At 34.8% G+C, this 26,364-nt stretch overlaps 1 protein-coding gene and 1 pseudogene across 4 annotated transcripts in view; both read right to left on the reverse strand.

Moving 5' to 3' along the window:
- Window positions 1-16,426: 16,426 nt before the first annotated feature.
- The window catches only part of LOC149150129 (uncharacterized), a 36,997-nt gene continuing 27,059 nt past the window's right edge, over window positions 16,427-26,364 (reverse strand). For all 3 annotated transcript variants that reach the window (XM_089440046.1, XM_089440044.1, XM_089440042.1), the window contains one exon: window positions 16,427-16,769. In XM_089440046.1, the coding sequence (XP_089296172.1) occupies window positions 16,650-16,769 (120 nt within the window). In that variant the 3' untranslated portion in view covers window positions 16,427-16,649. The remainder of the gene's footprint in view (window positions 16,770-26,364) is intronic.
- Window positions 17,301-20,765, reverse strand: LOC149150130 (pentatricopeptide repeat-containing protein At1g11290, chloroplastic pseudogene; annotated as a pseudogene). Its single transcript, XR_016262669.1, has 2 exons — window positions 19,974-20,765; window positions 17,301-19,882 (listed from the first exon to the last, which is right to left on the reverse strand). The product of XR_016262669.1 is annotated as a pentatricopeptide repeat-containing protein At1g11290, chloroplastic pseudogene (transcript).

Below are 26,364 nucleotides of genomic sequence, written 5' to 3' on the forward strand. Positions count from 1 at the left end.
CTTGAGCAGCTCAAGAGTTCAAGGCAGAATATTTGCAAACAACTCCAGATTTCCTACATTTTTTCAAAGATTCTTTTTATTTTTAGTTTATTGTTTAGGATTTTATTCCAGAAATATTGTAACAGTTTAGGAGATATTTATTCTATATATTATTTGATTTTTATTGTAAAAGGGTTGGCTTTTGATGCCAAAACCCTATCAGTTTGTAAAAAAATTATTACAAAATTCCTAATTGAAGTATTCTAGCTCCAGTTCCTAGCAAAATTTGTTTTTCCTGTTGTTTTTCAAGTACTTTCATACCTTAATTTTGCACATGTTCAAGGTAATATAGGAGATCCGGGTAAGAATATATTGAGTGTCAATCTTTCTGAAATTCCCTGCAAAATTATAATCATTTAAAGAGATTAATTAACTAAATTGTTTGTCTTGGTTAATTCCTCTACATATTTTAATTATTGTTTTTTGTCATCTTTTGAATGTGTTCTGTTTGGCTATAGAAATCTTCTACATGCATTCATTGTATTTGGTTGATTAAGTATTCAGTATGAATGCTTAATTATCATGTATTCTCTTATATTCTTCTGTCAAATTCTCTAAAAAAACATGTTATTCTGTCAAACTGGATGCTGGCACTTTGACCAAGGACTCTGCAAGAGAGGGAATTACTCATGGATAGAGATTGTGTAATCATGAGAAACCACCCACAATAAATCATAGATCTGGCCATTGTGCTCCATAGGTTGTTGTCCAGTGACAACGAACAACGTTAAAAAAGGCCTCGTAACATTTGAGGGAGCCCCCTCTGGTTCAAGGTTCTATTTGAACCTAAATACTAGTCGAGTTGGTTTCTTAGCGTAGTTTTGCAACCAAGAACTGTCTACGAGAAACAAGTACAACAGGTTCAATCTCAACATAATGGAGTATGTCTAGGATGTGCCAGTTGAAAGATGACAAGGGGACCATTCCTCTCTAGCAAGAACAAGACCAATGACATCCTCCATCTCATTCATTATGACATATTTGGTATGATGTCCATGCACTCTATTAGTGATTATCTCTACTACATTACAGTCATTAATGAATTTTCAAGGAAAACATGGATATATTATTTGAAGCAAGGATGAAGCCTTCGAAACATTCAAGGAGTTCAAAGCATTGGTTGAAAATCAAACAAGGAAGAAGATCAAAATATTCGGGTCTGGTAATGGTGGAGAATACATGTGGAATGAGTTCATTCACTTTTGCAAGAAGGAACGTATCAAGAAGGAAATAATTGTGCCATATACTCTTGAACAAAATGGTCTAGCTGAAAGGAAGAATAGGTATATAGTAGAAGCTACCCGAGCAATGCTCCATGATCAAAATTTGCCTAAGTTCCTTGGGCCAAAGCCTCACATGTTTCGATATATGTTCAAAACAGGGTGCCTCGTCAAGCTTTGGAAAACAAGACCCTTGAAGAAGTATTTACAGGTATCAAGCCCGACATTGGTCATCTCCACATATTTTGATGCCCCGTATATTTCTATGTGCCAAAGGAAAAAAGGAACAAATTGGAAGCTACAAGAAGAAAATGTATGTTTGTTGGATATTGTGAAAATTCTAAAGCATTTATAATATATATTCTTGGTCAAAGGAAGGTTGAAATTAGCAGGGATGTTACATTCAATGAATATGTTTCCCTTGGAAACCTTCCTTCACCTCCTCCCTCTAAGAAGAATGATGATATGGATATTTTGGATGGTCCTTCCATGCCCAAAACTGAGATATATATTCAGTTGATGATCCAATGGAGCCCATGGATCCTTTAGATCCTCCTCCATGTAATCCTACAACTAGGAAGAGGCCACTTTGGCTACGAGACACACTATGGCAAGTTACCAGAAGAAGTGTATGTTGAGCAACCACAGGGATTTGAAGTAGAGGATCGAAAGACAAATTTTTGTAGATTGAAGAAGGCATTGTATGGTTTGAAGCAAGCCCCAAGAGCATGGTACGCCTACTTATACAATTATTTGATGAAGTTGGGATTCACAAGAAGCAATGTCGATCCCAACCACTACTTCAAGGTAGTCCAAGGTATGTTGTTGATTTTGGTTTTATATGTTGATGATCTATTACTGAAAGGTAGTAAACCTCTGACAATCGAATGTAAGAGGGAGATAGCCTCCGAATTCGAGATGAAGGACCTTGGACTCTTGCACTACTTTCTAGGACTTGAGGTGTGGCAAAGACCCAAAGAGATTTTCCTTTCACAAGGAAAACATGTTTTGAATATATTAGAGAGATTTGGAATGACAAAATGCAAGTCCATGACCACACCAATGGAAATGAACTTCAAGAAGTTATTTGGAGAAGCTACAAGACCCAATTTGGCGAATCCATCCAATTATAAATAGTTCATTAGGACTTTGATGTTCCTTGTGAACATCCGTCCAGACATATGCTATGCAGTGGGTACGTTGATTCAATTCATGACCGAGCCTCTCCATGCACATTGGACCACTGCCAAACACATTTTGATATATTTGCATGGGATGAACACACTTGGTCTGAGATATCCTACTGGAGATATTCGACTTCATGGATACAATGATGTTGATCGGGAAGGAAACATTATCGAGAGGAAAAGTGCTTTTGGATGTTGTTTTAGTCTTGGATCTGCCATGATATCTTGGATGAGTAGAAAGCAGAAGTCTGTAGCATTGAGTATCTTCAAGTGTAATGTCCCCAAATAATAATAAAAATAATAAATAATAAATAATATAATATAATATAAGCAAATAAATGATAAACAATAAAGAAAAGATAATAATGGTAAATAAATAATAAAGAGAATATAACAATAATAAATAAATAAAATGATAAATAATAACACTGGAGTTCTAAATAAATACATATAAAAGTAAATTATAAAATAGTAAAAATATAACTAAAATTAACAAAAAGTAAAATAAAATAAGAAAGAGTTAAATTAAGAGAACAATAAAAATAATAAAAATAAGTAAAGTTAACAAAAAGTAAAAAAGAATTAAATAAGAAAGAATTAAATTAAGAAAAATATTAAATTAAGTAAAACTTAAAATAAAGAAATAAAGTTGCATGTTGATACATGGAATGTGTACATGCAGACCCAATTCCATTGTTTGGTCTATTTAATAGACGATGATGAAGATGAGATTCATGATTCCTTCATCCATTTTCCTGCGAGAAAAGTGTTGTGAGACAAAGGATTCCCTCGCAGTAGTACGTTGATTGAGGGCTAAGGGGGTGACCAGTGGTAGAAAGATTATGTGCAATTGAGACTACGGTTGGGTGGAGAGTCGTCTCCAAAAAATTTGTTGTGGATAGCAGAATTCAAGAGCATTCAACTCTAAAGGCACAAGTAAGGAATATCGTCGGTATAGGTAAGTTGTCTATACTAGTATTTTAGAAATTCTATGTTAAATAGTTGAATAGTTGTGTGTTGATTAATAATCACATAAATTGATGTAATTACTTGTATATTTTAAATCAGGGTTGTTATATATGGTATCAGAGCAGGTTTCCACTATGTGCGACCTCTAGGTAAAAGTTTGAGAAACGATACATAATTAGATTTATCCATAATTTTGTTTGTGGTGAATTAAAACCAACCCAATTTCAAATTTTTGCAGTCACCCATCGATGCGAATAACATTATTAGTTATGTTATTTGTTAATCTTATTTTCATAACCCAAAAATAAATAAAACATATGTTTGAGAAAATACTTAATTAAGGTTTCTAAATACTTTTGAAATATTATCTTTTATTCCAAAAAAAATTGTACACATCTTTAAATACGTTATCTTCTTATTTAAATACATTATTCATTATTCTATACAATTTATAAACCCTAAATAACATGCAATACCATCATAACCATTTCTTCGAGGCTATGTTCACATTTTCAAACAAAATTTTCTTTTGGATAATCATGACATTAAAAGTATCACAACGAGTCGATTTAAAAAAAAAAAAACAATATTTTTGCTACCACAGTATGATAAACACTCTTCATTCTAGTGACATGCCGTGAGCATGCAAGACCTATATTATCACTGGGATTAAAACATATATATGACATGAAGTGAAATAAATTGGTTATTTTATTTTATAGATATTAAAGAATTAGGAAGGAAAGAAGAAAGGTGTTGTGGAACCAGCTCACAAAAAAACAGAAAAGAAATATAAACGCCTTAGAATTCAGTCTCTTTGAGGGGGCAACCTTCTTTACATTACACAAATGAACAATTCTTGGATGATACAAATGACAAGACCTCCTTTTTATATATAGAAGTCTAAGGGGCCATAATATAATCAGAGTCGACATAACAATAATAATGTAAAGGCACAATAATAACAATAGTGGGCTTCTATGGGGCACAATAATAACACTATGGGGACTACATGGGCACAATAATATAATAAGGGGGTTGTACTAATAACAATAAGGGGTTACACTAGTAGTATAGGGACCTAACACGCGCTTCTCCTTCAAAAAGTGTTGTCCTCAATGCTTGAGTAGTTCTTGATGCTTCTGTATAAAATTCTCATCCTTCCATGTGAAATCTTCAACGGGTAAGTTCCTCCACTTGATGAGATACTCTGAAATTGATCGATTTTGTAGCTGTCGACTTCTCGGTTCTATGAATGCTTTAGGTTCCAATGTGATTTTTCCTTCCTTGTCAAGTTCTGGAAATATTGTTGGAACTGGGATCTTCGACAACTTTTGAATGAGTTCCCACCCTACTTCTTCATTCTTCCATTCACCCCTTGCTTTGTTTATCAAATTTGGTGGGATAAGTATACCAACCTCTACCATTTCTACGACCATATGTTCAATTTCACTCCTTTGGGCATATGGATATCTATAAGGCTTGATGTTTAGAGGAACACTTCTTGGAATCAAATGAATAGCATGATCATGATCACGAATACGTGGAAGACCTTTGGGAGTCTCAAATACCTTGGAATGATTGTCCAAGACTTTTTGGAAATCTGGAGAAATAGATGATTTTGATGCGGGAACCATTGGCGAACATAATTGTGCAATTACGCCTCGTTGTTCTTTCTTTAGAAGCTTTGTCATTCCATTAGAGCTAATTATCTTTCCTGGTTTCCCTGTGATACCCCTTAATTCAACTTCCTTTCCTTCCAAAGAAAATTTCATGAAAAGTTCTTGAAAATTAAAATTTATTGTACCCAAGGATTGTAGCCATTGGACTCCTAGTACAACATCAGCACCACCCATTGGAATGGAAAGCATTGGGCTATTCAATACATATTCTCCCATGGATAGATTGATATTATGGCACTTTCCAGAGCAATTTATGGTTCCTCCACTTACAACCGTCACTTGACACTCTGGCATTGGATACAGAAAGCAATTCAATTCCTTGGCTATCTTACAATGAATAAAATTATGGGTATTACCCGAATCAATCAACACTATTACCTTTTTCTTCTTGATATGTCCTTCTATCTTTATAGTTTCAGGAGTGGTAATTCCGACCAATGCATTACAGGATATGGTCGGATTCATTTCTTCTTTCTCTGGGGTTGGTTCTTGGTGAGTATCCATTTCTTTTGATGTTTCTTGATACTTTTCTTCCTGATATTTCACTGCTTGAACCTTATTCTTCTTTAGATGTCCTTCTATCTTGAGAGTTTGGGGAGTGGTAATTGCTGCCATTGCAATACAAGATATGGTCGGATTCATTTGTTCTTTCTCTAGGGTTGGTTCCCGGTGTATATCCTCTTCTTTTGAAATTTCTTGATCATTTTCGTCATTAGGAGGCCTTTCTTGTAGCAGCTTTGTCCCACCTTCCTTCAAACCTTCCATGTCTTTCTTCAAATCTTCTATGCATTTCTTCCAATATGCTTTCATACCATCGATATCAGCTTCCATGGCATAGATAAAACTATTTATCTTTTGCTTCTCTAGAATATCATTTACCCTTATATTCAATTTTTGAAAGTCCTCAATGTGCTCTACCACTGAACCCTTTTGTTTGAGATTTATCAATTGGCTAAAGAAGGTGTTTCTCTTTGTATCCTCATAATCTGATATCATTTCCTCCGTGAAAATTGACCACATGACAAGTGGTTTACTGATTCGATTCTAAATAAGTAGATGCAATACATACCTTTTGTAACAGTGTTACACCATGTAGATCAAAATATTTCTCCATCTGTAGTATCCAATTTATCGAATCCTTGACATCAAACTTCCTCATCTCGTTTTTTCTTGATTTTAGGAGCTTGATCTTGAAACGACTGTAGCTCTATAATTTTGGATCTTTAAGTTCTGAAATTTTGGCCTATAATAGCCCTTTGAGTCCCCTTTTTAACTCCGCAAGTCTGATCGCAATTGGATTCGTGAAGAAATATTTATTCCCAATCTCTCGCGATGACCTAATTATAGACTAGTTCCATAGAGTGAACTTGTACGACGTTCCACGTGTCACTGTTTCAACCTTAGGTTCTGACAATTACACCCAAACAAAATATAGTCCATCTCGTTCTATAACTTCTTATGAAATTTCAATCTGATGCTCAGAGAGAAAGTTATGACGATTTTCCCAAGGTCACCTATTTAAGATGTAATTCGGGAGTCTGCAAAAACCTTAACTTCCTCAGATCATATATCCGAAAATGTAGCGATACAATATCTGAAATTTGGATCCAAGGTTTAGACTGATGTCTTTTCAAATGGGTTTCATTTTTAACTTCTGAAACTTCGTAGCAAAAAAGTTATAGCAAAAATTCCACGATGACCTGTTTTAAATGAAATTCTGGAGCTTGCAAAAACCTTAAATTCCTCAAACCATATCTCCAAAAATATAGCAAGACGAGATCTGAAATTCGGACCCGAGGTTCAGCGTGATTTCGTTTCAAATGTTTTTTTTTTTTAGCTTCTGAAATATCGCAGGAAAAAAGTTATAGTGAAAATTTCACGATGACCTGTTTGGAGCAGAGAAACCCTAGAATCCAAAGCTCTGATACCAAATGTTATAGAACCAACTCACAAAAATATAGAAAAGAAATATAAATGCCTTAGAATTCAGCCTCTTCAAAGGGGCAACCTCCTTTACATTACACAAATGAACAATTCTTGGATGATACAAATGACAAGACCTCATTTCTATATATAGGAGTCTAAGGGGTCATAATATAATCAGAGCTGACATAACAATAATAATGTAAAGGCACAATAATAACAATAGTGAGCTTCTATGGGGCACAATAATAACAATATGAAGACTACATAGGCACAACAATATAATAAGGGGGTTGTAGCAATAAAATAAGGGGTTACACTAGTAGTATAGGGACCTAACAAAAGGAAGGAAAGAAAGAAAGAATCTACGCAGCGAACTCATAGAAGCACTCAAGGCTCAAAGGCCCCTAGGCCCATCACTCAATATGGCTTTTTATTTGTAAAAAAAAAAAATGGAGTCGTCCATGGAGGCGGAGGAATTTCCCGGATGGCCAAAAGTGGTTGGAATCTGAGCAAAAAAAAAATTTAAAAATCTTGTAAAGGCAATGTTTGAATCATGTATTTGATGGTGGAAATAGATTCAGCACCGTCAAAAACGTCTAGTGCACCTAAAATTTTGAAGTTTAACAACTATAACTTGGATTTACAAAAATTTCTGCCAAATTTTCTCAAAATATGACCAAAATTTCCATTACTTTCAAAGAAAATAACAATCTCCTTAAACCACGGCAAAAAAATTATGTATTACATATTGAGCCTCACGTCATCATTGATGCCTTACCTTCACTTGCTTCTCAAACATGTTTCCAATGCAATGATGAAAGGAAATTAAAGTTTAAATATAACTCTTTAATATGACATATAATTTTTTGTGAATTATAATTTTACCTCTGGCCTTACCTTTGCTTGCTCCTCAAACATGTTTCCATGCAATGATGAAAGGAAATTAAAGTTTTGAAATTAAATTTATATATATAACTCTTTTATATGATATAAATTTTTTGTAAATTATATTTTTAAATTAGTAATTATAATATGCCAAATTGCCTGAAAATTAATGCATTTCAGCAACTTACGTTATCTTTTTTGTCCACGAAGCAGAAGTAGGTTTAGAATTTTACTAGTTTAGAACATTGGCATGAAAAAACACTTTATCAACATGCACGATGAGTCATCCTTCTTTTTAACTTCGTTGTGTAGTTAGAAATAACTTATAAAAAAGTTCAAATGGAATAAGTACTTTTGTATTTCCAGTTAGTCAAAGTTTTTGTTTATATGAATTATACTTTTATATTTCAATTAATCTAGCTGAATAGTTAAAGCTTTTGTTTAAAATTATAGTTGTTGTGTTTTCATGAATTATACTTTTGTATTTCTATTAATCTGATTGAAGAGGTTCTTTTTTATAATAAGTGAAAATATGTACACTACATGATTAAACATAATAAGTAAATCAAACAAAGATAGACATTTTCCCAAAAAATAGGTTGGGTTATTCATTGACTGTGACTAGTTGGGTTGGTGAAACAAATTTTATGTTAAAATTAATATCTTATAAATAGTTACTTTTAATTATCATTTATTGATCCATTAATAATTTATATGACTTTAAATTTATATGAATTTAAATCATTCTTTAAGATGATACATGAATGTTATGTATTTATATTTTAAATAATATAAAATTTCATAGGATGCATGTATATTATTATAATTAGAATATTTTAAATATGTGTGAGTGATTTAGATGCTGGAAAGGTTTATGTAATAATATAATAATATATATTGGAATTTTATTATATAATATATAGAAAGTATGGAAAGAAATGAAATCTATGGTTTATAAGATATATATGTGTGTGGGGTTTATGTATTAGGAAATTTGATGAGAAATATTTTCATGTGTGTGATATGAATGTATAAAAAAAATATTAAGTAAATTTGTTTTTATTATATAGGAAAATTATAAAAGTTTAAATGATATAGTTTAATATATATTAACTTGATAGTATGATATTTAACCATTAGGTCATTATTGAATTGGATAGGTGGTTGAGGTTAGTGCACACCTATTTTAAAACATAGGGATATAATGATAAGTTCAAAACAAAACAAAATAAGGAGAAGAAATGGCATCTTTTTATATGCTCCCTATAGCATGACGATTTTCATAAAGGCGATAATATGGGAATTAAAGAGACAATAGCTATTTGGCAAATATGTGAGGAAATAAGGGTGCAATTTCATGGAAGTAATGAGTATAAACCTAAGATAGCAAGAAACTAGCTTTGGGAGAATAGTAAGCCTATTATTACAATAAGATGGTGGAAAAAGATATATAAATAGACAACAATCTTAAGAAAGGAAGGAAGGTTTCTATGTTTGATTTCCAACATCAGCAGTATGGAGGAAGGAAAGAGGAGGAATTTGCACATTTTGTAATGAGGATAATGAATGGTATCCTTGTAACCACAACCAACTTGGAAGGAGGAGGATAAATTAAACTCATAGTCACAATATAATCTTGAAAAATAATGATGGGGAAGAAGCAGGGGCAACTTATAATTTGCCTGGAAGGGGGGTGATATCACCATTTGATGCACTTTATATAATGTGTTGGTGTTCATAAATCAAGAACACACTTGACTTATGTTATGGGCATGCACTATGAAGTTCATGGGAAGAATAAGGAGGAATTTACAAATTAATAATAATAATAAATGATAATGAATGTTAACCCCCATAACAATGACCAACTTAGACTAATGAGGTGAAAAAAAATAGTTATTGATAGATACTTAAGGTGGCTAAGTGAAAGTGTCACAACAAGGGTAAGAAATCAATAAGAAGGGGTAGCCTTTTTTAGAACATAATGGAAGATTTTGGAAGTCATAACTTGGTAATCTAAATGTATTCTTCGAAGAAAAAACTTGGTAGCAAATGGTTGTGGAATCATATAATTATTTCTATATAAGAACATGATGAGAATCACTATAAGTTTGATTTAAGGATGATGCATATAAGGAAGGAACATCGACAATCAACTAATGAAATTGAATAATAAAGAAGGTCATTTTCAAGGGCCCTGAAATGTATGACAACATTGGATTAAAGAAGTAAATCCACAATAAAATTGATCTTGGAGGAAGATAAATTATGTGAGTAGAGGAGTAGTAACAACATTTCCAAGTGTAACAATTTTATGCATTTAAGATAGGAGGAAAAGAAACCATAATAATATTTCCATCTTTGAAGCTAGTAGACATGGGATATTAGGAAATTAAGACTATTGGAGAAAATAAAAATATATCTATGAATATTCGGTATGAGGAAGTGAAGGAGTGATTCTATCAAGAAGAAAGTTATCTTAAGGATACAAATGAGTGGATTTATCAACATGATTGGTAATGATCAAAGTGATGAGCTATATAATTTAGAAGTGTCAAGGTATGAAGTTGTGAGCACTTTTATTTGGTGACAAATGACAAGTGATAAAATAGGAAAATGTTTCAAGGATAACGATTGTTTAACTTTTGGAAAAAGAAATACGGTATGTAGACTAATGAGAAAACATCGAGCATGAAGCCCAGGAAGAAATATAGTTGGAAATCCTATAATGAGGCTTTGAGAAGGATTACACATAAATTGACAAAAGAAGTGAGAATCAACTAATAAAGGGTGTACTTGAATAAATGTCACTTCGAGTGGAATGATGATCTATTGTTACTTCATATAAAATAACTTATTAGTGTGACATTAGTATTGGAAGAAGTTATTTCCAAACACAGTAGGCATACCAAATATTTCATGGATGATAATGGTGGTAGTGGTTCCAATCATTTCAAATTCTAAACTAAATATTTAACAAGTGATAATTAAAGTGGAAGAATCCCTAGTCCAACTTGAAGATGAGTGAATCTACGATAAAAGAGATCAAGAGGGAACTTGATGAGATAAGAAAATATTTTAGGATGAACAATGACAATTATGTGAGTGATGGATAGATCACCAAGGGACAACAAACCCTCATGCAGGTGAATCAAGCATGACATAAGACTTAAATAAGGATGACCTAGGGTATGTGTGCCATTTGGATAAGAAAACTACGTATAGTGTTCATGGAATTTTAACTTGATATTGATGATTTAAATGATTGTACAAATGTAATATCTTAACAATGAATTTCACTAAAATTTCCTTGGGGAAGGAAGAATATATGATAAGAGAATAAGGTTCAAGATGACGAGGCTCATTTGAAATTTAACAACGCACTTAGATGAGTATACCTATGGTGTAAATGGCCAACTTCCTAATAGAAAGAAAAAGAAATTGTTATTGAAAAGTGATTGGCATCTTGATGAAAACATGACACTAATAGTACTAATGAGAGAAAATATATCCTAGATTGATGTTCAAGCAAATGAAATTCATTTTTATGATGAATCATGATAAGAATGTTTATAGTGTATTATTCTATATTTGATAAGTACTGAGATGATTATCATATTGATGATGCTTCATGATGTGATGGTATGAGGATAGTGATGCACATGTGTTTCTTATTCATTTAGTTTGATATGATAATGATGTTGTATGTTCGTGATGGATATGATATGCGTAGGGATTATGATGTTACAATATAATGTATATTGACATGTGGTTCATTTATTATGTGATTTCATGATATATCTTTGATACATATATGTTGATGTTATAACTTATGATGGTATTTCATAAGGTGAAGCATGTTGTAATTGCATGCAGATTTTATGACATACAAGAGTATGCAATTCTTTACTATTCAAAATGTGGTGATTAACAATGGTGTTATGTTATCATGATGACATGCAAGAGTTGGCATGTGGCTTATTTTTTATGATACTATGATGTTATAGCTAATGCATTGGATGTATTTTGAGATGTGGTGATTGACAGGAAACCCACAAATGGGCTGAGAGGGTCGGTTTATTTGGTGGTCTCATAGGAGCCCATACTTGTGAGGGAGAATATGTAACACCATATGGGTTGGGGACAAACTCAATCGACACTACATATGTTAGTGGTTCCTTTGTCTTGTATAGCTCTTGATGGATAGTTCTTGAGGGGCTGTGGGACCATTTTGAGGAGGCCAAGTCCCTGATATTATATTGGGATGTCAAAGTCTGGTGGGGGTGTACGGACTTCGATGCTTGGGATTGTGCACCTTAATAAGTGTGGAGGGAGTGAGCCAGCCTTGTAACATGCTCGGAGTCATTAGGTACTGGGACCGGATGCTTGCCTTGGGGCAGATGAGGTCTGAGTCGGGTGGGAGCCTTAGGACCAACCTTGGGCTAGGATATAGATCGATGAGGCGTATGCCTGGTTTCGAAAGTGGGAAAAAGAACAAAAATTCCTTGAGATTTCCTGGGTGTTGTGGAAACTTTTGATGCGTGCTGGTTATACTAGTTTAGCAAAGCGTGTAGAGAAAACGTGAAGTAATAAATAACTAAATAAATGAAATGTTAAATGATTCAACTTAACTTTTGGACGAAGTTCCTTAAAAAGGGGGAGTATATAATGTCCGCTAATAATAATATAAATAATAAATAATATAAGAAAATATAAGAAAATAAATGATAAACAATAAAGAAAAGATAATCATGGTGAATAAATAATAAAGAGAATATAACAATAATAAATAAATAAAATGGTAAATAATAATACTGGAGTTCTAATTAAATATATATCAAAGTAAACTATAAAATAGTAAAAAAATAAGTAAAGCTAGCAAAAAGTAAAATAAAATAAGAAAGAGTTAAACTAAGAGAACTATAAAAATACTAAAAATAAGTAAAGTTAACAAAAAAATAAAAAGGAATAAAATAAGAAAGAATTAAATTAAGTAAAACTTAAAATAAAGAAAAAAATTGCATGTTGACACATGGAATGTGTGCATGCAGACCCCTTATCATTGTTTGGTTTATTTAATAGACGATTAGAAAGATGAGATTCATGATTCCTTCATCCATTCTCTTGGAAGAAAAGTGTTGTGAGACAAAGGGTTCCCTGGCAGTAGTACGTTGATTGAGAGATCACGGGTGGCCAATTGTAAAAAGCGTATTTTCAACTAAGCCTACGGTTGGCTGGAGAGTCGTCCCCATAAAATTTGTTGCGGATAGTGGAATTCAAGAGCATTCAACTCTAAAGGCACAAGTAAGGAATATTGTCGGTACAAGTAAGTTGTTTGTACTCATGTTTTAGAAATTCTATGTTAAATAGTTGAATAGTTGTGTGTTGATTAATAATTACATAAATTGATGTAATTACTTGTATATTTAAATCGGGGTTGTTACATCGAGGCAGAGTATATTGTCGCTAGCATGGCTAGTTGCAAAGAAGTTTGGTTGAGAAAGAAATTTGGAGAGTTATTTAAGCAGGTCCTAGACACTACAATGATATATTGTAACAACAAGAGTGGGATCCATCTAGCAGAGAATCTCGTATTTCATGAAAATTCCAAGCACATAGAGATTCAATATCACTTCATTTAAGACATGGTGCAAAGAGGAGTTGTTTGACTCCATCACATATCAACAGATGATCAGATTGCAGATATTCTCACCAAGGCTTTACCGAAAGGGAAGTTCTTAGTCTTCAGAGAGCAACTTGGACTAATGGATGTGCCCCTTCCTGATAAGGGGCATCACTAATCGAGGACATTAAGCCAACTCTTCCCCCTGTTTGAGCTCCTAGGGTGAGAAATTGAGATAGAGGGCTCATGGGGTTGAGGGATCTCTGGACAATAGGGTTTCAACCCTATCTGTTACCCATAGGGTTGGAGTAGTGGCTCACCCTATCTTGGCCTTTGCAGAGTGTACCACAGTTAGCATCATACCCACAAGATAAGCATGTTGGGATTGTCCCTCCCCACCTAACCAACAAGTTGAGGAGGCTTGGAGGCATGTGATCCTTTCCTCTTGGTAAGTCGGGTATCTCGTCCAAGCTAGGATTATGATGCAAGTGTTCTACCACATGACTCTTAAGGGTCATTGTTGGGAATATCAGTAGGAAATAGGTTGAGTAGTAGTTCCCCTACATCACCTATTTCTCGATATGGGGTCGTAGTAGTAGCTCCCCCATGAGATTCGGGGTAGTAGCCCGATGAACAGAGGGTGGTAGATTTTTCACCCCGATGATCCTTATTCTTTAGATTCTAGAATGTTTCAGTAGATAGAGTTGAGCGGAGATGGGAAATATGATGACAAGATGACATATTGATAAATGGACAAATTTTTACGAGCGGAAACCTCCCTAGTTGAGAAGGAGTGTTAAAATATGCAACGACATCCAAATTCCACCTTGTACATCTCATATGATGGAGATGATAATGGCATTGAATTCCTCTTTTTGAGATGACCAAATTCGACCTAAAGATCACCTCGTTTGGACAAGCAAAAGTTGGATTTTGAATTTATGTACCCACACATGCACATTTGGACAAGTCAGCCTCAACATCAAATGGACATTGTTGGACACCCATGGAAGCCTATAAATAAAAGTGACCTAGAGCTCATTTATACATCACCAACCAAGCATCTTCTTATCTTCTCATTGATTGGTTCACACAAGTCTGAGGCAAGGTCAACAAAAGAAGTTTGCAAAGGTCCGATATTATAGGGTCTGAGGCTCACAACTGATCTAGGGTTTCTGGGTTATAATCACAGGGTTGTCACAGAGAATTTCCAGTTATAGTCGTTAGCACACAGGAATCAAGGGAGTGGATGGGATCCTATAGTCGCTCTTACAACCCCTCATGCATGCAACTGAGAGTTTGACTGAATTTGACCATTAATCGAAGTTATCTACAGTTGACTGAAGGCTAGAGAAGTTGTCTCTGATATCCTCTGAAACTAGAAAATTGTTTCTGAATGTTATTGGGTTGTATTGTTGATGATATTATCTTGGGCTTATTATACTCTCTGCTGAACATTTTATGAAAATCTAATAGAAGAATAATTTCAAAGGGTTTTCCCCCTAGTGAGGTTTTTCCCTAGTCTTTGACCAAATCTGGTGTCTCTTGTTGATGTGCTAATTGTCTCCTTTGTCATTGCATTTATTGCTCTATCTTCAATTATTGTTAATGAATGGAAAGACTAATTGTAATTGGAAACATTTCTAATTGAAGTGTGGAATTGGGCTAAAGTAATTTATACAACATAGAACAATCTAAAAAATTAACACCCCACGCCAAAGGTTGCCCAGTCGCCATGGTGGTGCACCTGGCTCATCTTCCTCTCTCCAACGTACCAACAGAGGTGCAGAAAGTAGACATTCGAACCAAGGCTTTGCCAGAGACCAGATTTGTTTACCTCAGAGTGAAGTTGGGTGTAGTGCAAAACACATTCTTCTAAGGAGTGCTGATTGGAGTAGAGAAGAAGTGTTATGTTTGTCTAGGTGCTAAGACTAGCAGAAGAACACAAAAGACTACCACTTTAGCAGAAAAAGAATTTATTTAACTGTTTTCTAAAGTGAAACTTAGGAAAAAAGTAAAAGTTCGTAAGTTAACTTATTATTAATCTCAACCACTGATCATGAATTAATCTCTGTAGTTGAGAAGGAGATTAGGGTTGAGATCGAAATTATAAGAGCATATAGACCAAGGTAGTGGCAAGTCAGTTGAGCACAAGCAAGTATGAGAGACCAACGAAGGAAGAGCGAGAGTTTCAGTGGATAACAGAACTTAGCATCAAAGCAAAAGAAATTGAGTGAGGGTTGAGCTCTCACAGCCCAGCGCAGTATTCCATTCACACATGTGCACAAGAGTGAGGAAGTGTGCTCACACATGTGGGCTGAATTGTTGATATGTGCAGTAGTTTCACAGATCCAGTGTGTAGGAAGGGAGATCGAGTGTTTTATTGTGATAAATTGGGATGTTTCTCCCTTGTAATTCTCAGAGGAAAATCTTTTGGTGTAGAAGAATAATAAAAAAGCACAACAATGCAGGGTTTCCCCGGAGTTGAGGTTTCCTAGGTATATCTTGTGTTCTATTGTTTGATGTGTTTGTCTTCTAATTTATTTTCCGCTACGCATATAAAGTTAGAAAACTCAGTGTGTCTATGATTTAAGTTTCCAGAATATCAGTTGCTTATATTTCTTGGTTTTTACACTTCGAAATTGCAAATCAGTTTGCTGGGTTTTATGGAAATCTAACACTAGAAAGACAAGTAACATGAAGTATAGCTAAGTTGCAAGAAATGTGGAAATGTGTACACAAGTTTCCAAATCAGGAACACCTGGAAATGTGACCCCGTAAAATGGGTATGTGGGGTAATCACAATGTGTATATATATATAGTATGTGGGGTAATCACAATGTATATATATATATATATATAACACATCATCTTCTAAGAAAATAAGAACTGTACACATAGATGACATGTTAGGGGACCTATGTCTAAATTAACTCTAACAGATGATTACATGATGCCAATCCCGCAGCTTGGCAGTCTTGACTAATGCCAATCCCATATTCTCATACATGATAGAATCCAGTGGAAATATTACAATCCCATATTCTCATACATGATAGAATCCAGTGGAAATATTACAATCCCATATTCTCATACATGATAGAATCCAGTGGAAATGTTACAATCGTGCCAACCCTGAAATCCTGAAAACTGTTAAATCCAACAGATTCTGAATAGGATATGAAATTCTACTTACTGCATATGAAGTCTGATGATGTTGGAACCACTTTCGAACATCCTGAAACAATTAATGATAATGTTAAAAATTTAAATAAAAGTCCAACTTTTACTTTAAGAACTTAATATTACTAGTAATTATCAAGGTGGCACACTCCTCAAAGCTCAATCCCCTATACCTGTTTTGTCTTAAAAGGGTCATTGGCACAGACAAGGCAATATTTTCCTATGGATTCCACACACCTCTTGGGCACTTAGGTGGTCTCAGAAACTTCCAAAAGTACTTGAAACATCTCTGGAAATCGCAGACACCTCGGAAATGCCACTGGATGTATCATAAAGCATTTCCAGATTTGGAAACACCATACAGTATGGCTGGTGGTGTTTCATACTTGTTTGGGCACTTTCAGGCATTTCAGGTACTGGGACATCACCAATCTAGATGTTTTCTGCAACTTAGAAGTATAGTCATTAAAACTTATGCTTACTCTTTTGTATAGTTACATCACAGTACCCAACTTACAAGAAAGATCTCCAATTCAAAACAATCTTTAGATCACTCTTAAAAAATTTCTGCTGGTAAACTGAGAAATAACAATGCAATGTGGTAGTCACAGCAAAATTGAAGATACTTCATGATTTACAATAGGGATGCCCCCGCTTGTCTTGATGTGCTCAGACCCCAAAAGTAATGGACTGCATATAAACATAATTTCCTTTGCCACCTCGTTCAAATAATGCAGGTTGAGTCAGACTCAGCCTCCATTTGCATAGATGGGCAAAGTCTCCATAGTCGCATAATTTTTCTTAGATTGAGAATGTAATCTGTTGCCTACAAATAATCTCCGAATGGGATTAGACATTGGATCTGTGAACAATGTTACATTTTGAAAACAAAAATAGTGTCTGAACCCCGGAGACAGGTTGACAAGTTGAGGCACGTAATATAAAGTACCATTATGCAAGCTTATGTTTGTAGCTTCACATAATAGGCATCACCAATAATCCCCACAAGAACAGACTCCGTCTTTGAAATGATGGAAACGTTTTAGGTCTCTCATAATAATATCTCTCTTACATATCTTAGAAATAAATTTAGTCATATTGTGGCAGTAAACACGAAGATTCTTCATGATACGAATAGGAGTCCCAGGGCTTGTGTGGATAAGACCAAAAGCAATTGCCAGCTTTTCACTATGAGTGCCTAGCATGTGTTCTTTTGCTTCTTCATCCACATCGTGCAGAACAAAGTCTGTGTTAGGGATATACCCTGCCTCTTCCACTTTACCAGCCAAGGTTTCCAATGTTGCATAGATTTTTTCTGTTTGAGGGTGTGACCTGTCTCCTACAACAAATGTATTGACCGTGTTATTTACCTCAATCAGGCTGCACCCTGGTGCCTTTTCCAAACCTCTTTCTTTCATTAATGTCCTTAAAGTGGCTGCATCGTCCCACTTGCCAGCTGCAGCATAGATGTTTGACAGCAGTACATAATATCCAGGATTTTCCGGGTCCAATTCAAAAAGAATTTTTGCTGCATATGCTCCAAGCTCAATATTGTAGTGAATTCTGCAGGCACCCAGCAAAGCACCCCACACACCAATATCTGGCTGTATTGGCATCTTTTTAATAAAGTCATGTGCTTCATCCAATTGCCCAGCTCGGCCAAGAAGATCAACCATGCACGCATAATGCTGTGCATCAGGTGTGATGCCATACTCTTGTCTCATGCAATCAAAATATTGCCAGCCTTCATCGACCATGCCTGCATGACTACATGCAGACAGAACAGAAATGAAAGTGATGCGGTTTGGCTTCATATTTGTGTGCCGCATCTGTGAAAAGAGTGCATTGGCATCCTCACCGTGACCATGCATTCCATATCCAGCAATCATTACAGTCCATGTGACCGCATCTCTTATAGGCATATTGTCAAACAGTTGCCGTGCAATCTCTACACTCCCACATCTAGCATACATGTCAATGAGTGCAGTAACAACAAAAACATTTGACTCAAATCCACTTCTACTTATGTAGTGGTGTATCTCCTCACCTTGTTGCTGAGATCCTAAATGGGCACAAGCCTGGACCACACTCACCATGGTGACTGGATTCGGTTTAACCTTAGATAGTTGCATTTGATCAAAGAGTGCTAGCGCTTCTTTGGCATAACCATTCTGGGCATAGCCAGCGATCATTCCACTCCACGCAACAACATCCCGTGTATACATTTTGAGAAATAGTTGGTGTGCATTGTCTATACGCCCACACTTAGCATACATAACTAAAAGTGCAGTCCCAACAGAAGTATCGCCATCGAACCCATTTTTTATAACACAGGCATGGATATTCTTACCCTGTTGCAGAGCTGCTGAGTCCGCACACAATTGCACAACACTCAAAACAGTTACTCGGTTAAGTTTCACATTTTCCAGTTGCATCTGATGAAATAGTTTCAAAGCTTCATCAGCATGCCCGTTTTGCACATATCCCGCAATCATCGAACTACATGAGACCATATCTCTTTCTTTTATTTTGTCAAACATTTTGTAAGCTATATCGACACTGCCGCATTTAGCATACATATCTATGAGGCCATTTAGCACATAAACATGTGATTCAAATCCATTTCTAACCATGTAGCCATGCACACTCTTGCCCTGATGCAAATCCGCAGAGTTGGCAAATGCTGGGAGAACACCTACAAGCGTGACCTGGTTGAATTTCACACATTCCTCTTGCATTTGACGAAAGAGTGACAAGGCCTCCTTGACATGTCCATTCTGTGCATAGCCTGCAATCATGGCGCTCCACAGCACCACATCTCTTTTAGACATTTTATCAAACAATTGGCGCGCAGTTTCTGTAAACCCACATTTTGCATACATAACCACGAGAGCAGTTCCAACAGACAAATCATCCTCAAACCCATTTTGCATGGCATATTCATGGACACTCTTGCCTTCCTCCAGATCCGCTAAGACAGTACAGGCCGCGAGAACACTCAAAATGGTGACGCGATTCGGCTTTATGTCCGTCAGCAGCATTTCATTGAAAAGCTTCAAGGCTTCACTGGACTCCTCATTCTTCACACACCCCGCAATCATCGCACTCCATGAGACCACATTCCTTTCAGACATTTTGTCAAACAGTTGGCGTGCAATCTCTATACTCCTGCATTTAGCATACATGTCTATGAGGCTATTCGTTACATAAACATCCGACACAAATGGACTTTTAATGATCTGATCATGGATGTCCTTACCTTGCTGCAAAGCCAATTGGCTGGTACACGCCTTGAGGACAGAAGTAAACGTGAAATTGTCTGGTTGCATTCCTTCCCGTTGCATACGGTAATAAAGTTTAAGTGCTTCAACGCAAAACCCCTTGCAGGCATAGACTTTGATCATTGTGTTCCAAGTGACAATATCTGGTTTGGTTATGCTCTCAAACACTTTGCGTGCATCCTCCATGCTTCCAAGAGTTGAATACATGCTTAGCAGTTTGGTACCAAAAAAAACGGTTTGTGGGAACCCAATCATGAGAATGTGAGCATGGACTTGTTTGAGTGAATTGATGTTGATACACGCTTGCAATAGTGAAGCATATTTGTTAAACTGGACCGGAGCCTGTGGATGCCATGGATTCGTCGTATTATTTCTTTGACATTTCCATTTGGGTTGAAATCCAACAGCAGCAGCAGAATCATAAAATAAACGGACATAAGCATGAAATTGTTTATGATAGGAGTTATGACATTGAATGGTAGTTGTCATGGTTACATTGAACACCACCTGTCCAACGCCATGTCTCTAACTCACAACTCAATTAAAGATTCCGATTAACATCGGAAAAATTCCACTGCGCTTACTTTGCAAAATTGGATTCAATTCCCTACGGACTTCGGCAATTTTTAAACAAAGAAGCAAAATGGAGAAACCAAATCTGTAAACTCGTACCAATCTGGTAATCAAAAAGGATGAACTGACTAGAATTTTCTTAAGGTCATCGACAACTGATTTGCGCTTTCAAGAGTTATGAAGGACATCGACCACTGATTTGGGCTTTGAAGTTGTTACGGAAAAAGAATGAAAATTATTTTAATGTTTACGAGGTTAAAAATAAACGTTTTTGTTGAGGTATTTTGTTATTTTCTTGTGAAGTCTCACTATAAACCTTTTTAGGTTGATGTATTTTGCTATTTCTCTGTGAAGTCTCACAATAAATCTTTTCAATTTCTCGATAAACCCCTCCTTAAATAGATTATCCCAAGAGCTAGCTGCCAGAATATCTACATAACTTTCATGTTGTCTTTGAAGACCTCACATTTTAAAATGAAATGCTTTTATGTTTCCACTTTTCCGGAAGAACAAAAAATACATACTCTTTCCTCCCACACTTCTTTTGGCATTTTCCAGCGCCCTGTTTCATAACACAGTGGATGAGAATTAGTCCTTAACGCAGTTGATGAGAATTAGTCCTTAACTGAGCAATAAAAATTTTGGCTCTCCAAGCAATATTGGCCTCTATGTACGTTTTTTGTTGATAATTATGAGTAGGATTAAACACTTCAATATAATACTTTTTCTTTCTCCCTAGCTCTTTATCTCAGGTTCACTTGTGGAACTTATCCATAAGAAAAGTTTTTATCTCCACTGTTTATGGGATGCCCGTTCAAGCAAATACCCCATTTACTAAACTATTTGTTATTTTGTTGCATCCAAGTTTTTTTTCTTTTGCACAATATATCATTAAAGACAACCTTAGGCCATTTGCCCTCTTCCATTTGCTCAATTTTTTTTAAATACCTTATGACTCGCACCATAGCAATTGCTTCAATAGGAGCAACCCCTGTTTCACTTAACAAGATATCATAAGGCACTGTACTTTTAATTTTGAATTTGTTTGTAATCAAGCGCTTCTGAATTTTCTCAATTTGTTTCAACTCATGTGGATGTATTGTTGCCCATAGTTCACAAACATAGAGAATCACCGGAACCACTAAGACCAAAAAGAGTTTGAGCGGTTTTCGAGTCCCATAACTTTGTCTCTCTACAACTATTTTGAAAAGCATAAAATGCTTTCCAACCCCCAAAATTCTTTTCTTTCTACAACCATCCCAACTTAGTTGAAGAATTTGAGGTTTTTGTAATCCGCAACTTATTCAATAATGTTGCCTTCATAATAGAACTTATGTTGTTTATGTTTTTTTTTTAGAGAAAATCATTACTTTCGTTTTTCTAATATTGACTGGTATCCTCATCTTTCTACAAAAATGCTCAAGGGATAGTATGTGCTCTTACAAACTACGAGCATATTTAGCAATCAAAATAAGGCCATTTGCATACAAAAGAATTTTTATAACAAACTTGCCCAAATAAATATCATTCTTTTGTGAATTTAAACAATTTTCAAGCTTGTCGATATATTACAAACAATCACACTGAAATATTGATATTTCCATAATTTTAAAAACTCGTGTCATTTATCAGCGTTCCTAAAACTTATAGAATCTCACGTCATTTTTTATGGTAAATTAATTTATTTTAATGTAGTGGAGATTTCAGCGTTCCCACCTCTAGATATCCTTCCATTGTTCCCTCGTGCTTGGGAGGAGGGGGCGTGTATGTGTTCACGTTATGAAAGTGAAATTTATTGATTTCACGCATCATTATTGTTGCGAGGTATTGTGGTTGCATAAAGACTTTTAAATTTATTTTTCTACCCATTTTATTATTGGAGGTTGAGTAGCTGTTTGGTTAATTTATTTTATATATATATTGGTGGGTGATTTTCATTTTTATTAGTGGAGGTTTGAGTAGATGTTTGGCTAATTTATTTTATAGTTTTAGCCGATTGGTGGGGCAATTTTATTATTAGGATGTTTAGTTTGAATTTAATTTTTTTAGTTTAGGGTGTTTGGGCTATAATTTATTTTTATTAAAAATTTTGAATCATGTAAGAGCTTTCAAGTTCAATATGGGAGTTTTGTGTTTTTACTATTTAGCTTTGGTTGTTATAGCTTTTAAAATGGAAGGATAGTGTCATCGTTGTGGTTGTGATTTTTGTGATAGAGCAAAATTTCATAGAATTATTAGGAGATTAGCCCATCGGACGAAAGATCTATAGCATGCATCTTTAATTTTAAGGTTTAAAAGTTAAAATGTGGACCTCGAGGTGAGAGTGGATATTTAAAACACTCAAATAAAAATGTTAAGCTCAAAACATAGTATTGTTACTTAGTAAATCCCAAACATGGCCAAAAGTCCTAAAATTTTAGTTGGTTCTCATAGAGATGAAGTAATGAGGAGTATATTGTCCACATAGCACAGGATCCCATGGAAACTAAAAAAGTGGATGTTAAAATCTAGTTAGAAAATATGTAGAATGTCCATAATGGTTAAACTTGTAAATAATTTCTCCATGTTTTATGCTTTGGACATGAAAGTATATGTTATGATTGTTTGTTAGAATTTACAATACTAAGAATGATCATTTTTGAAAAGATTTGTAAAAGCATGGAGGGCTTTAGACAACTTTCTCACATGGTTTGTGTCTTTTGAAGTATCAAAAATAGACTCTATGTTCAAGTTGTATTAATTTGTTGTATGATGTGATCGCAACTTTCATTTAATATAATTAATACTCTTTTTAGTTAAAAATTTTGTTTTTTTTAATATATTAATAAGTTCCTATGATTTCATAATTAGTTGGTTAAAAGGGTGAAAACATCATTTTTGCGCTGAGAGGCACTCTAAAGCCCACCATATGAGGGAGATGTTGTCACGTAATGTTACATTAAAAATATATATGTCGGCTAATATTGAATATACATATGAGGTAAATGTTGTATGTAAAGTTGCATTAAAATAATTTTAAAGATATATGTCGGGTAATATTGAATATGCCAGCTCAATTGAATTTTTATTAATTAATAACAAGAAAAACACATATATACAATCACAAACAAAATATACAATTTGTTTCATTCAGTTTAATAACAAAGTATATTACGTATTTTATTCAGTTATCAAAGTGCATGGATAACAAAGTATTTTGATTCTATCAAGTGATACAACTATATTAATACTCGGGTTAACCACATTTACATTTTAGGTTTTAGGTCAAGAATGGTTACTATTGAGTTTACAGTTATTTGGCTTTATCACTTTCTGTTTACTTTTAAAAATCTATTTACTTTGGATTCATATTAACATCATGAATAGTAGCCCATGGGGTGTAGAATAGATGGTGATGGGGTGTACTATTAAGTTGTTATGTGATGTGAAGGTCGTCAGTTCAAAACTCTGTGGGAAAAAATCCATCCATGTTAAGCGTTGGTGTGGCCCAAGCCGAATGCAATCCCCAGGGGATTTTGATGGCTTAGATGCGCAAGGTCGTGGTTTCTCAAGCCACAGGTCAAACCTGATATAATATATAGAGAACTCAGACAACTTGACAAACAAACAAAAAACATCATGAATAGTAATTGAGATTAAATTTTATTTAGAGACATGTTTTCATTTTGTTATACAGTGTTGTAAGGAAAGCCTTCTTCTTAGCCTATGGATCAAGGGTGCAACTGCTGCGTTTTAGTTACTTTTAGACTGTGTTTTAAAATGAAAGCAAAGTGATTATGATGACTAAGAAACTTGATGTGGAGTTAATTTTTTTCAAACTATTTATTGCCTATTGTGAGGGTTTTCTATTCCGGACATTGATACAATTGATATAATCTTTTTGTGGAAGAAATTATATTCTTAAATGTATAGAAAATAGGTTATGAATTTATTAACATTTAGAATTAATATTTTCATATTTAAATTGATGATATGACATTATAAAGTTAATACATTATGAATTTATTAATCTTTCAAATTATTATTTTCAAATTTAAATTGATGGTATCACATCATAGAGTTTAAAAAATAAAATTAGAAAGTATTATAATTTGTAAAATTTTCATTGAATTTATCATATTTTTAAATTAATCAAACTTTGAGAATTATAAAAATAAAAATAAAAATAATATATATATATATATATACTTTGATACTACTTTTTAATGTGCCACATGTCAATATCATGTTGAATATGGAAGGAATGACACATGTATCTCATAGTGAACGTTATACCATTAAAATGTATAGAAAATAGTGATATTAATTTTCAACTAATGCGTTAGTTTAAGTGTAATTGAATTAATTGATTTTAGTGAATACTGTTGAATTGCATTGATTTCAATATATGGTGAAGAGAGAGAGAGAGAGATAGAGAGAGACGGGGAAGTGAAATAGAGGGTGGTGGGAGAGAAAGGGAGAAGGAGGAAGGAAGAGAGAGAGATGAGGAGAGAGGGAGGGAGAGAGATGGAGTTAGAGGGGTGGGAGAGGGAAGGAAGAAGAAATACATAGAAAGAGAAAAGTGGAGAGAGCGGGGGGAGTGACTAGGGAGATATTGGGAGAGAGTGAGAAAGGATAGTGGGATGGAAGAGAGAGAGAGAGAGAGAGAGAGAGGGAGGAAGGGAGAGATAGATATATATGGATGGAGAGAGTGTATATTTGGGGGGTGAGATAGAGATATAGATGGAGGGGGGGAGAGGGAGGGAGGGAGAGATAGATAGATAGATAGATATGGAGAGAGAGAGTGTGTGTGTATGTGTGTGCTTGGGGGGTGATATAGGGAAAGACAAAGAAGGAGAGATAGAGGGAGATATAGATACATATGGTGGGGGGAGAGGAAGGGAAGAAAAGAGATAGACGGGAAAGGAGGGGCAAAGAGAAAGACGAAGAGATGTGGGAGAGAGGGAGGGGCAGAGAGAGGAGGAGAAAGGGAGGGAGATAGATGTACATTAATTAGATGTATGATGTATATTAACTAGATGTATGATGTGTTATTTGCATTGATTTTATGTAAACACAAAAAAAATATTGACAACATGCATTTATTTTTGTGTTAGAGTAATTCAACCATGAATAACATACTTGATATTTCATTTGAAAAAAGATGTTCACTCACCTGAAATGTTTTTTTTTTGAAACTATAAACTATTTGTAATTGACTACTACTTTTTAATGTGCCACCTATCAATATCATGTTGAATATGGAAGGAATTACACATGTATCTCATACTGAGCATTATACCATTAAAATGTATAAAAAATGGTGATATTAATTTTGAGCTAATGCCAATTATTTTAAGTATGATTAAATTAATTGATTGCACTGATTTCAGTGAATATTGTTGATTGCATTGATCTTAGTATATATTAATGGATTGGATGGTGGAAAGAGAGAGAGAGATATTGGGGAGAGAGATAGAGGGAGGTGGGAGATAAAGGGAGAGAGAGGAAGGAAGAGAGAGAGAAGGAGAGATAGATGGATTTGGAGGGGGGAGAAGGGGAGTGACAAGGGAGAGATGCATAGGGTAGTGACAAGGAGAGAGAGAGGGAGAGGAAGAGGGAGGAAGAGAGAGATAGATAGACATGGAGAGAGAGTGTGTATGTTTAGTGGGCGAGACATAGAGAGAAATAAGGAGAGATAGAGGGAGATAGATATATAGAGGGAAGGGGGAGGGAGGGAAGAAGAGAGAGACAAAAAGAGGGAGAGAGAGATAAATAGATAGATATGGAGAGAGAGAGAGAGTGTGCGTGTGTGTT

The sequence above is a fragment of the Pinus tabuliformis genome, chromosome 9 (assembly GCF_031772625.1).
Source record: "Pinus tabuliformis cultivar Carrire ecotype Pingquan chromosome 9, CPIR1, whole genome shotgun sequence".
NCBI classification, from domain to species: domain Eukaryota; kingdom Viridiplantae; phylum Streptophyta; class Pinopsida; order Pinales; family Pinaceae; genus Pinus; species Pinus tabuliformis.